We start from the raw sequence: 14583 nt of genomic DNA, 5'->3' as shown, positions 1-14583 counted from the left end.
TTGATATGTTAGATATATTGAAGTTATTATTTTTACTAATACTGAAATTAGCCATATTTTGATACAATTCACTCCAGTAAGAATTTTCACTATGGACCCTAAATTTTTTGGAAAATGTATTTGTTTTATGGTATAATAAGGAGTCCAGAATCAACTAGTATTATTTTCTGTCTCATCCTGGTAAAAGAGACCTGGTTCCTTTGGGAAAAAAAAATGTATTTAGAGTCTACTATCTAGACACTAGAAGTGACACAACACTAAATTCTGATTGTTCCAAATCTTTTCAAGTAGGCAGAGCTAGGAAACATATTTTTTTAAAGAGGAAATATATCATGAATGCTCACAGTGTTTTCAATTGCAATTTAAAACTGTAGGGTTTTTTTTTTATCAAAACATTAGATTTTATATATGCTTTTCTCACGTGCTGAGAATCTTCATTATGAATGTCATTAACATTATTATTTTTATTGTCACTCAACATGTATACCTGTATATATCAATACTATTAATAACAATGTTATTATTGAAAACAAGATTTATTTTGTCAATATTTTTTGTCCTTGAGATACATGCTATTATGTAGAGACCATCAATTTACTATGTTTTAAAACCACTTAAAGTAATTCCTCTTTTTTGAACAGCAAATTCAACATAGAATCAGGTTCAATTGTTTCATTTTGATTTTGAAATTTTAGGGATATTTTTATATTGATTTAACTTGGTTTATAATAAATGGAATATTTACGTGGCTTTGAAGTTAAATCTAGAAAATAAAAGTACATATCCAGAGTATTTTCTTTCCTATCCACTTTATCCTGTTTGTTTTGCCTTATATCATGAAGAAATAAAAATATATACCTGCCTGTATTAGAAAACACATATATTTCCACACTAAGATAAATTAGAGCCACTCTGTACATTTCTTCATTTTGCGTTGTTAACTTACACTGTATAGAGATTATTCCATTGCATTCTTCAAATATGTGTTTCAATTTTTTTTTTGTTTTACTGCTGCCTACATTTCCATGGTGTTTATTTACCATGCATTATTCAGTCAATCCCCCTTTGATAAACTTTAGGGTTTTTGGCTTCTTCATAAAAGTTCTAGAATGAGTGTGGGTGTGTAAATAAATTCACATCCAATTGTATCTCTGATGTAGACACTTGAAAACTTAATTACTAGCACAAAGGGAAAACACATACATAAATTTTTAAAATAATTCTAAATGTTCTACATAGATGTTGCTCTATTTTACAAATGAATCTCTAACTTTATAAGGAACAACTGTATACGTTTTTGGTGGGGGTAGGGCTATTTGTTTATATAATAGCTTTGTTTTGATGGGAGCTTTTGTCATCAATAGTATTTGCTAAATCTAATTTGTTGTGAGTATATGATGCAAAATTATCAATATTCAAATACATTATCTGCTGGGTATATGCCTATAATCTCAATAAATTGGGAGATTGAAACAGGATGATCACAAGTTCAAGGCCAATCTCAGCAACTTAGATTCTGTCTTTAAAAAAAAAAAAAATTTCAAGGGCTGGGGTGTAGCTCAGTGATAGAGTACTCCTGAGTTCAATACTTAGTACCACAAAAAATAAAACAAAAAGACCCACATTCTCATTTACTAATATTATAGTAGAAGCAGATTTTGCATCCACATGATTCACATTTTCATAAAAAAATTTGACAGTAAAAATTATAAATTTGTTCCTTGATCATACCTCATAGTGAATATTAACCCCTTTGCATTATAAGCTATAACCTATAAACACATTATGATGCCATCTCTGAAAGTCCCTGACTTTTAAACCAGAGAATAATGAAAAATTTTAAATGTCTTCTTAAGTACATAGATATGTTTCTTAACAGTCTCTTAGAAAAGACTGATAGACTTCTTTGGCTTCAATTTGTTGAATTATTAGCAATGAGATGACTGGCAAAACCCAAAGTAATAGTCTTGTGTCTTTCTTAAACCACTACTCCTAAATCTGCTTTCTTTATTGATATAATGGGGGGAGAATTAATTTTAAAAGGTGGTGACTATTGATTACTTAATGGAAAAAGATAGTGTAGAAAACGCTGAAGGAGTCTATTCTGTGCCCTCCCTGTGCAACAGGACCCATTATCCAGTAGTGGAAATCATTCCATAACTCCCATTAATATTTGATAGGCAGGAGGCAGGCACAAGGTAGACTACAAAATTGACATAGGAGTGGGCTACAATAGGCCATAAGAATATTTTAGGTCTATGAAAGGGTAATAGATTTCCCCATATCTGGATTGTTTATAAGCAGGAGAATAGCACTCTCAATTCCCTTCTGTGATCCCTGAGCAATGACAGCCTGCTACAAATGCCCAGTAGGCAAGGTGAAGTGGTTAACACTTTGGGCAGTGCCTCTAGGCCTAAAAAGTCTTGGTATTTTCCAGTGAGGGGTCTCAATTTCAGGCTCTCTTCCTTTCCTCTTACCACAAGCAAGAAGGGCTGAAGGGCTTATTCAGCAGGGCTGGCAAGTCAGCGAGAGGCGTTAATTGTATCTAACACAGCCATCATCCTTGGGGTGATAATCAGCAGCACAGTCTATCAGCTCACCCCTTGTCACATGTCAGGATCTTTTTATTTCAGCTCATTTTAAAAGGAAGCCAGGAGTTTTAAAGATAGCTAGTGGGGAGACATGAGTATTAGAGTGCTTCTAAGGACTAGGGGACTTTGAAGCTGACTTAAGCTGAAATGGGCTATGATTTCTGGAAGGACAATACAAGCTCCTATAGATTACTGACTCCCATTATTACTTTTACATTCTACTGGGTTATTTTTTCAGTACCATTGGCTTATTTTTAAAGTATGATAAACTTGAAATGAGATAAAGTAGCTAAGATAGGACAAAAAGGTATACAAAGATCAAATAACTACCATCCCAAACAATGCATAAAATTAAGTAGAGAGTAAAGAAATAGCAATTTTTTGATTCAATGACTAAAAAATTTTGAAAATGTGTTGAAGAGATCCACATACTTGGTAGCATATCAGGATTGTTTGTAATTACCTGCCTAGAATGAGTTGCACAAGAATAAAAATTTAGCTTTGTAAGGGAAAAGGTATCCAAGGGAATAGTCTCTTATTAACATATTGAGCTTTTTCTTAAAACCAGTGAATGAAATTGACCTAGAGGTCCCATTATAATTCCATGTGAAATGTGGAAAAATTCAGTTTTACTCACAATTTTAGATGGTACATGCCTTCAATTTATTAATAGATCTATGTGTATGCATTCTCTTTCTCCACCCAGTAAATAATTTCAAAATATCAAGATTTAAGAATAGGAAATGCAACTATGTTCATTTTTTATGAAATTTGATCTCTGATTGTGCATCTACTCATAAATGTGTTCTTTGTTTTATCATTGCTATTTATTGGTTGGTTGGTTGATACTACTGCCGTTACCTGCTAGAAGTAGGGTTTAGCTCATTTAAAGAAGGTTCAGTCTAGTATTCACAGATTCTTCAGGGGCTACCCTCAAGAATAAAAGTAATGCTCTAAGTTAAAAATAATTTAACAGAGATTTTTCTCCCAGGTGCTTAACATTATGACATAAAGCATAGGAAGACATCATATCAACTATAAATATAAAAAGGTTAACAATATTTATAACTTCAATGTCTTTGATCTTCCAGGGAAGAGTTTTTTATAGCCTATATATGCAAGAGACAGTGCTTATTAAACTATAATGAAATGTTGTTATAATTTTCAGTCGTGAAAGTCACAACCCCTAAATTTCCTTGCCTTTTCTTTTCCAATTTTTTAGCGCAGCAGCAGTTTTGGGAATTTTGATCGTTTTCGGAATAATTCCATATCAAAACCAGATGATTCAACTGAGGTTAGTATTTTATTCTATATTTATAAATGTTATGCCATACTTTGTAACAATTATGAAAACAGTACTTTTGCAAAGTAAAGTATGAAAAATAAAAACATTTTTAAATCATAGCTTTCCCATATTTTTGGAATAAATGAACAAACAACATGATACCTCCTATCATACTGGGCATTAAGGTAAAAACTAAAATGGCTAAAAGATGTTCAGGAAGGTAGAATATGAATATAAGAAGATAGTTGCAACTTACAGTGACACTGAAAATTCCAAATTTCCTGAGCTCTTCCATCATAATATATGTGTGTGTGTGTGTGTGTGTGTTGTTGTTGTTATCCTAATGATTTAAAATTAGGAATTGATTAAGTGACTTGGCTGTGAATTTGTTAAGGAGAGCATACAACTACTCAAATGCACTCTCAGAATCCTACTATATGCATTGACATGTCTCATCAGTGACCATTACATACACATCTGTAAGCCATGCACACTTTTAAGCTTAAGAAAGCTTCACATAAGTTAAATTTATAAAATACTATGTTAATAATGCCAATAATATATATTTAATTGAGCATTTACCATGTGGTAAGAATAATATAAACACTTTCCTTACCTACAACATAGAAACTATTATATTTCTATCTTACTGTTGAAGAAGTATTCTTGCTTCATGGAGTAAAATTACTTTTACATTTCAGAGTTAGTAAATGACAAAGGCAGAACTCAACCTCTTCTCTGACTCCAAAGCTTGCCATTTTGTTGTACTATCTCATTAGCTAGGGACAACCTGTGATGTGTGATTAAGGAAAAGTACAATAACTAATAAAAGAATAGAAAGGAGGCATACATGCTGAAAAAATTAAAAATACGTTACAGTTACATATTTATCATTTTGCCTGACTCAGCAACCTCACCAATGACGCTTTATTTTAAAGTAACAGATATTCCACACAAAAGAAATGGAAATAAAATGACAATGACCATTAGTAATTCATAAATACATCCATTCATATATATATGCATGAATGTATATATACGACTACTCAAATGCATCCTCAAAGTCCTACTATATACATTGAAATGTCTCATCAGTGACCATTACATACACATTTGTAAGCTATAAACACTTTCAAGCTTAAGAAAAGTTGAAAGAGACAGAGAAGCCTTATAAGATTTTTGTTTTCAATTTGCATCTTGTGTAAACTTTTAATTCTCCATAATCATACATAACTAAGTTCAAAAATTATCTAATTTATAATTCTAGACTTAACTCATAAATGTAACCCAGACTTATTCAGAGTCACTGACAAATTATAATGCTGAATAATTTGTGAAAGTATTTAGTGAACGTGATGAAATAATTTGCATACTTTTCAGAAACACAGCATTCATCCTCCTTCCATTCAACTAATTCAGATCAAACTCCATGACAGAATTCCCATCAGGCACTCAGGAAGTACGATGGGAATAATAGATGAAAATGCTTACTTATTTCATGATGACTGAAGTCTAGAGGGGGACACACATTTTTAAAAGGCAGAAACAAAAACAAAGCTGTAACTAAATACTTAAATAAAAATGTAGCTTAGGCTATGAAGAAAAGATTCAAAAAATGTAAACACTTATACTATATGGAGATAATTTCTCTGAAGCTTCTGTAAATAATGGTAGAAAAACTGAAAAAACAATCTGCAGTACATTTCCTGAAGCTCAGAGAATAAGTTAAAATCAGTTGTAATAAAAAATTTTTCACATTTATTTTAGTAAAATAGTCTTACAATGAACACAGAGAAAATTTAAGCAGAGAGAAGAAAGAAAAACTCTAACAGTTTAAAGTGTTTCCAAATTATATTTTATTCAGCGCTTTTGAATTAAGCAAAGAATCTTTGCCTTTATAACCTTGAATGTAGAAATTAATAAAGTGCAATGAGGGCTTAAATTGGCTGTCCATTTATATTTATCATAGGCAATTTGGGGTAAGATATCAAGCAAAACATAATATTGATTAATAATGATGCTAACTATGTGATTAAACTTTTATATTAAAATAGTCAAGTTCACTAAAGAGAAGTTTCCCATCTTTTTTTTTAATATTCAGAGAATGACTGGCTGTCCACCCATCAGGAATGGTGGGCAGTGCTAAGCCAGATGACCTACAAGTTTTGTTTCTTGCAAATCTCAGGTATTAAGGATAAGTATGTCCTCAGAAGGAGAAAAAATGCTTCGAAGTTCAACATAAAGAGTTCATTTATTTTAAAAATTTGAATCACCAGTTATATAAGTAGTCTAGATACTCAGAATAAAGAAAAGATAAAATCTTCAGGAACATGCATCAAATGGAAGATGCAGATAAGAATTAAATAAACAAATATAGTATCAAGTAACCTTAGGTCTTTAGGACAAGAATAAGTCTGATTAAACAAACTGGATATATGGACAAATGGGGAGAGTGATCAATTAGAAAATTTCTCTCCTATTATGTGATATATGAATAGAAACCTGGATGATTTAAGGAAGATCTGTGGTTATCTAGAAGTTAGCAACAGGAAGTGTACATCATGGTGAGAATCTGATAAAGTAAGCAAGGGGGCTAGGGTGGCAAAAAAAAAATTACTACACTTGTTTTCAAACATCTATGTATCAAAAATCATTTGAAGACATTGTTAAAACACAGATTGTCCCCAAATATGTTGATGCTGCTGGTCCTGGGACCAAATTTTGATAACCATTATAATAGTAAGCAGGGGAAATCTAAGAAGCTACAAGGAGTAGGTTGGTAAGAATATTTTTTCAAAATGATTCTATATAACACAATATATAGCATTTTATAATATATAATATATTAATTATACTACATCACATATTTTACATTATGTTATTGAGCTCTGTGGGCTGGAAACACTTTGTGTTTTATTCTGAGTTAGATGGGAAGTCATTGCTTTAATAAGTACCAGACAGAAGCAATCCAAACAAGAGAATTGATCATTAGTACAGCATATGAATTGCATAAAGATTTCTCTACTAATAGATGGAGCCAATAATTTTTTTCTCTACATTTTCTTTTTTTCATTTAATTTGTTCTAATTAGTTATACATGACAATAGAATGTATTTCAATTCATTGTACACAAATGGAGCACAACTTTTCATTTCTCTGATTGTACATGATGGAGAGTTATACCACATGTGCAGTCATACATGTACCTAGGGTAATGATGCTCATCTCATTCCACCATGCTCCCTCCCCTTCCCTCTCTTCCCTTTGCCCTGTCAAAATTCCTCCATTCTACCCATGTCCTTCCCCCAATTATGGAGAGATGGAGCCAAATAACTCTTACCATAGCTTGAGAATGTGTAAAATGTGCAAGTATACTCACCTGGCAAGGTGGAAAAAAATTAGTTTCTCAACTGATTTAACTAACTTCAAAACTTCTAAAAAATAGTCATAACAATCCCAATTTCTGTAAAAAGCAAGACACTGTTATAATGCTCATTCAGCACATAAATGCTATATAGCTTTTCTAAACTCTTCAATAAAATGCCTCCCATCTGTATAGATAAAATCACTCAGTATGTGGTATTTTCTTCTATTTTTTTCATCTCAAAAACAAGATCTAAAATGATTCTTCAACAAAACTCTTCTAAAATAACCAAAATTCTCTAAAAAATAATTCAGATGTAGGTGCTGGGGTATATCTCAGCAGTAAAGTGGTTACTTAGCATATATGAGGCTCTGGGCTCAATCCCCAGCACCATAAAAAGAAAGAAAAAAAATCAGATGTAAAGGTGAGAACCTTCATCATCACAAGTGTTAATTTTTGAGTTTGCAGTACAGATAATAAGATAATCAGGTCTGAAAAACTTGAAATATATGTGGGTTTTGCCTATACTATTTGAAATTGTGAAGGTTAATGCACAGAATGTATGGAAAGTCCATGAATTCAGTCTTCTAACAAGATTTTCAAATCAATGTTCCTCACCTATTTACTGTTTCATCTTTCAAAAAATAATCCAAACTAGGCGCCTGAGTGGGAACCCACAACTGAAAGTGGAGAACAAAATAAAACTTCAAGTAATGGAGGAGGTCTAGGGAAAAAAATGAGAGGCATTTCATGGACCATGAAGAAAAAAGTGGGTAAAAAGTACATTAAGGCCCTTTCTGAGGAAAAGGTAAGTGAACCCTGTTAATCATTTCTTTTATTATTTTTTTCCAAAAATATTCAACAGGTTCTTTTTCTAGATGTACATAAAGTATCCGTGCTTTATGAAGTACTTAAATATGTATGTTATCTCTCACTTATCATGCCCAAAAATTGGGTGGAAGAAAGTATAATTACTCTCAATTTAATAGAAGAGATTCATGTTCAGAAAGATCAGACATCTATATACACTGTGAAGAACAATGTCATTTAAGTTGTATTAAGCACCAGTACTTCATTCCTGTTTATTACAAAATAATATTCCATATAATAGGTAAAAACCAGATTTTATATATTGTATTCATTCATAAGTTGATGAAGCATTGGGTTGTTTCTCCTTTTAGGCTCTTATGAATAATATTGATATGAACATCTCTTTGCAATTAATTTTCAGGAATATTTTTGTTTCTTATTAATATATGTAACTGTGTTGATTATTTTGAGAAACCACCAAACCAATTTCCAAAGTAGCTGCATCATTTTACATTCCAACTAGCAATGTGTAAAGTGTTTTGCTTTTTCCACATTCTTCCCAGCACTTGTTATTGTCTTTCTTTCTTTTTTATGCTAGTCATCCTAGGAGAGGTGAAGTAGAATCTCATTGTGATTTTTACTTTACATTTCTGTTATGACTAATGATGTTGATCATCTTTCCATTTGCTTGTTAACCACATCTATATCTCTTTGGAGAGGTGTTAATTTAAATCCTTTGCCCAGTTTTTAATTGTGTTGTCTTTTTTTATTTTCCAGTTTTAAATGTTTTTACATATTCTGGATAAAAGTCCTATTCTGTGAATTATATTTTTAATACTTTTTGGTACTTTTTTTTGGTACCTGGGATTGAACCCAGAGGCATTTAACCACTAAGCCACATCCTCAGCCCATTTTATATTTTATTTAGATACAGGACCTCTCTAAGTTCCTTAGGACCTCACTAAATTGCTGAGACTGGTTTTGTGAGACCCTCCTGACTCAGCCTCCCACAACTTTGGTTGTGCACTACCACTGGTGTGCACCACCACACCCAACTTACATTTTTACTTTCTTAATAGCGTTGTTCACAGCATGAATGTTTATGATTTTGTTGCAGCCCATATGACCTATTCTTTGCTTTTGTCACTTGTACTTTTGTATAACACCTAAGAAACCATTATTTAACATAAAGTCATAAATATTTACCCTTATCTTTTCTTCTAAGAGATTTGTAATTTTAGATCTTAAATTTTGGAGCATGATCCATTCTGAGTTAATGTGTTTATGTGGTGTGTGAAAAGAGTCCAACTTCGTTCATTTGTAGAATTGCAGTTGCCGCAGCTTCATTTGTTGAAAAAGGCTGTTCTTTCCCCATAGTATTGTTGTAGTACCCAGTTTAAATCAGTTGACTATAAATATATGGTTAAATATATGGATCATACACATATGAGTTTATTTATGGACTCTGAATTCTATTATGTTAATTTATAGGTCTTATGCCCATTCTCTTTTTTAACCCATTTTTATACAACTGTGTCCTTAGTACTCTATCACAATCAGGAGTAATCTCTGTGCTGCCAAACCTAATGATCATTTTTATTTCTTCTCACTTCACTTTTCAGCTGTATTTGACACAAGTGATGATATCCTTACATGTGTAGCATAATCTTTTCTCGGTTTCTTTGAGCATTCTTTTGGTTTTTCTTTTTCCTGGCTTTCTTTCTGAGGCTTGCTTTCTTTCTTTTATACCTCACAATGGGGACTAAATGTCAACATGTATTTTTCGGAGGGAACAAACAATACTCAAACTGTAACATTTTGCCTCTGACCCCAAGGTTCTTGATCTCTTCACAATGCATAGTACAGTCAATAAAGCAAAGTCCTGTACAAAGAGACCTAACTGGCGCTTCTCCACCGTCACCACACAGTCTGCAAAGTTCTTCATGAACTGGCACTAGTCCACTTCTCTGAATTCATGTATAAATACTGACCTTTCTCTTATGACAATAACCTTTACAATGCAAGCTAATTCTGAGTTCAATTATGTTGTTCTTATTGCTTAGAAATCTACATTTAAACTTTCTCATAAATTGCATCTTCTAATCATTCAGATCAATAATTCAGAACATGTTACCATTTAGCAGAGTTCTTTGGAGGCTATTTTATCTAAATCAAACAAGCTTCCTAATTATCGAAGCTAATTCCTTCACATAATTTAGTTGTAGTTCCTTAATATCACTTATAATTTTCTGAAAATGTTTTGCTTATTTTGTTTATTCATTCTTCCTTTTTTATTTTTTTTTTTAGAGAGAGAAGGAGAGAGAGAATTTTTTTAATATTTATCTTTTAGTTTTCGGTGGACACAACATCTTTATTTTACTTTTTTATGTGGTTCAGAGGATCGAACCCAGCGCCCCGCACATGCCAGGCAAGCGTGCTATCGCTTGAGCCACATCCCCAGCCCCCTTAAACACTTTAAACACATATGCCTGTATACATCCATAACCTAATGCACTAGAGTGTACTTCATTAGAGAAAGGACGCTGTTAGCCAACTGGTATTTATCATGGTATCCCCAGTTCCTAGAACAGTACTGTGTACCTAGGAGGTATGCTATAAAACTGCACTGAATGACTAAACGAACAATTAAAGCAATAGATAAAACCGAGACTAACACTGTATATTCTGAAGTTTTATCAATGTTTAGAAATGCTCAAAAATGGGAATATTGAATTACATTTGGATAAATATTAAGAAATTCACAGGCTTTGTCCAAAGTATCTAAATATGGAAAACATTTGGGATGTTTTCAAGGAAATGTAATTTGTTTTGAAATTGTCTGTCTTTCGTAATTTTATGCAAGATTTGCTTTTGACTTGACTAGGTGGCAAGCACGGTATGAGATTTGTAAAGCTTCTTAGATAAGCTTTGCTTTAGAATTGCAAAGTGTGCATGTTTTATTCATATCTAGTGATCTGGTAGAGCACAAATAACTGACATGAAACAACTGTGCAGGGTTTAAACCTGTAGTATCAGATCTCAAAGGATTAGTAATGGTGGTAAATAGATGAGAAAGAGAGCACACTGAAGTAAAAGTACTTTAACAGATATGGCTAGATGTTGATAAATCTAGTATTTCTGATTAAATAGTCTAATATGATATTTATTCTTATTTTCAAAAATGAGCCATTATAATTTCAGTTGAATTCTACAGTAAGCAGTGTCTCATCTAAGGAATTTTTTCAAGTAATCTCTAAAATGTTTTGCTAGAAATTGAACTAAAGATTAATGACTCTCATATTTTATGCTGATGTATTCCTAAGTATTTTGTTGCTAAAATATGTCTTGTTTGTTAAATCAATGCACACAGTGAACATCTCCATGGAAATCTGCTCTTAGCACTTAACCTCTGATATGTTTTTCTGAAGGATGGGGAAGATGGAGAGGATGCCCTCCCATGTCGGAATAGTGACCCCATGATTGGGACCCACACAGAGAAAGCCTCCCTCAAAGCCAGTGACTCCATGGATAGTCTCTACAGTGGGCAGAGCTCATCAAGTAAGGCTAATGAATAAGAAGAAGGATCCTAGATGTGAGCACTGGGTTAAATTAATTAAAAACAGCAAATCTGCCCTCTGGGGTTTATTTATCAAATTAACAACAAGGTTCCAGCTATTTGATTAGAGAAATAGTGAAAAGTAGGATGTTTTGAATCTATATATTCTTCAAAATGATGCACAATACATTAGACAGAATTATCCATCATTTTAAAACTTTTTAATGCTTCAGTCAGCGGGCCTCTTGCGAATGTTCCTCAAAAATGTTGTGTTGGGTAATTAATTCTGAATCCCTAGAATAAAATGTATGTTGGGGAAAACCAGCATTATCTTGAGTCAAAATGCCTAAAGTGACATTAAATATTCAAATAAGTAAAATCCTGTTCTTTGTCCCTACCCCTCTCTTTTTCCTTTAGTTTTCTTTTTCCCTGAAATGTTTTAAAAATTACAAGTCATTTACATCAATTCTGTTCTTTACTTTTTAGAAATAATGAGTAAAAGTGAAGTAATATGTAAATACTAAATGTTAGAAATGTCACCAATTAGGTGACAAAAAGGAATCAGCAAGGGACTAACAAGGATTTTCTAATGAACATTGATATCTTTCTAAGAAGGAAATTAGTGAAGACTTAGTCACATTTCCTGCTACAATATTTAGATGAAACTACTGATAATGTACAGAACCTTATGACTTTTTATATGTAAGCTCGTATAAAATCCTCTAATCTTTTCAGGATGTTTAAAAGTCCTTTTCCATTTCTTTTTAAATCAACTGCCTCTGTTATTTGAAGATGGATCATGAAGACTAGATGTTTCAAATATCCTACATTTTATTCCTATTTTCCTATTGGCTATAGAACAGCTATTTTGTGAATAAATCTAATTCAGAGACATTTGCAGGATGTGCTCATGTGTGTGTGCATGTGTGTGTGTGTGTGTGTGTGTAATTCAAATTTCACTAGCATGCATTTCTCCTGGAAGTTCTAAAATTCTAAATTGTGATGCTGAATGTGGGGGGAATTTTATTGACTATAATGTACCATGAAAATCCTGGACCTGGATTCATTGTTGAAGGGAGAGTATGAGGAGCCAGTGGCCCTCCTAAGTGTTATCTTACACAATTTCATTTCTGTGAGTAGAGGCAACTCAGCTGTCTTTTAGGCAAGTTTATATATACATGGAGACTCTTGAAAGATCTTATTTTATTTCCATAACGGATGATATTGAAACCCGAGCTGCTCCCTAAAGAGAAAAGGAAAAGACAGCCAGAAGGAGAAAGTAAAATGACACAGAGTGGGGCGGGGGTTGGGGGGGGGGTGGCAAAGGAAGAAGCACTTCCACTGGGAACCAGCAAAATGGAATCTTTTTCAACTCTTGCCCCTGAGGTTCAAAATCAGAAAAGAAGGGGACCAGAAAAAAAACAAAAAACCAAAAAAACAAGAATTTGAAGCAGTTTCAAAAGCTCAGTTTAAAACAGTTTCAAACCACTTGGGTATCCAGATATTGAGACCACTTCCTCTTTCCCTCACCCTTAGCCAACAGGCAAAAGTACCACCTTTTAGCAGAGATATTGCCTCAGAATGGCCTTTGATACAAAATAGGGACTCTAAGGGAGAGTTTTTGCTACAATTTTGATAAGTTACAGGGAACCTGGTAATGAAATGCTTTGACCATTCATGGTCAATAGCGCACAAAGATCAAACTGTTGCTATCAATTTCTGACTTGGTTCGGGTGCATGAAAATTATCTGACTTGGTCAAGCACTAACCATATACCTTGCTGCTCCTCAGTCAGTGTCCATTGCTTAGTACCCCATGTGCTGGATCAAATCATAGCAAACAAAAGAAAAGAGAGTCTGGGTTAGTGATTGAGAGTACCAGATGGCCAGGAAACAGGTCAGAAATAGCTCAGAAGACAGAGCTCACTGATGGAATAGGAATGGAAGGTAAAACAAGACTGGCATCCATTGCTTCAGTGGCCAGATGAGTGTTCAGAATGCCAAAAGCCTTTGATAGGAGCTGTTGACCTCAACTTTTTTTTTTTTTTTCAGGTGGAATAACAAGCTGTTCAGATAGTGCAAGTAACCGAGACAGCTTTCGACTGGATGATGATGGCCCCTACACAGGACCATTCTGTGGCCGTGCCAGAGTGCATACAGATTTCACTCCAAGTCCCTATGACACTGATTCCCTCAAAATCAAGGTGGGTCAACGTCTTATTTGCCTTCTAAATCCTTTGTCACATTCTTGTTGTATGATCCGTTTCAGGAAGTACAAGACGTAGAAAGTAGGGATGCATGTTCTTCCCAACAGTTGAACTGGGGACTGGCTTACAGTGGCAAAGATGTAGGAAAAAAGAAAAACTAGATGAGGTGGGATAATAGGGATCAAACCATGCAGGACATTAGCATAAATTGCTGTTAGGTAGATTATGCACATTCAAAATCTATGGTTCAGGAAAGGAATTGTCTACATTTTTCTGAAAACTGAAAGCCTCACAGGTTGCAGGACATGCCCAGTTCTGCCTGATACTTGCTGGAGTAAAATTAATGAAGACAGAAGAAGAAAAGATAGAAAAATCAAACAAAAGCCCAATTGAGGAAAGGTCTTGTGAACTAGGCTTGGCTGGGCAACTCCAGTGCATTTAAAGTTGATTTCTATGAGTGATAGAGATCTTTGTCCCCATAATACTCGCTCTTAAATTCCTTCCTCTTAGCCTTATGCATATTGTCATATAACAAATTACGCCAAAGTCAAAGGCTTCAAACAATGCAAATGCATTATTATATCACAGTCTCTATAGGCCATAAATCCAGCCATGAGTCAGTTTAGTTCTCTGCTAAAGAAATCACCTGGGTGAAATCAAGGTGCCAGCCATGCTATAATCACTCCAGAGACTTGGGATCCTCTTTCAGGATCAATTGCTGTTGGAAAAATTCAGCTTCTTGTGGTTGTAGGACTGAATTCCCTGCCTTCT

The 14583-nt window shown here is 33.6% G+C and overlaps 1 protein-coding gene across 1 annotated transcript in view; it reads left to right on the top strand.

Moving 5' to 3' along the window:
• Positions 1–14583, top strand: part of Samsn1 (SAM domain, SH3 domain and nuclear localization signals 1) — a 146168-nt gene that overhangs the window by 114731 nt on the left and 16854 nt on the right. Inside the window, exons 9-12 of the mRNA XM_026411894.2 lie at positions 3814–3885; positions 7899–8048; positions 11479–11608; positions 13658–13809. Of these exons, the coding sequence (XP_026267679.2) occupies positions 3814–3885; positions 7899–8048; positions 11479–11608; positions 13658–13809 (504 nt within the window). The remainder of the gene's footprint in view (positions 1–3813; positions 3886–7898; positions 8049–11478; positions 11609–13657; positions 13810–14583) is intronic.

This window comes from Urocitellus parryii, chromosome 2, assembly GCF_045843805.1.
Source record: "Urocitellus parryii isolate mUroPar1 chromosome 2, mUroPar1.hap1, whole genome shotgun sequence".
Classification (NCBI taxonomy): Eukaryota; Metazoa; Chordata; class Mammalia; order Rodentia; family Sciuridae; genus Urocitellus; species Urocitellus parryii.
The sequence above is the reverse complement of the archived record's forward strand: the minus strand, read 5'-3'. Positions and strand labels throughout refer to the sequence as shown.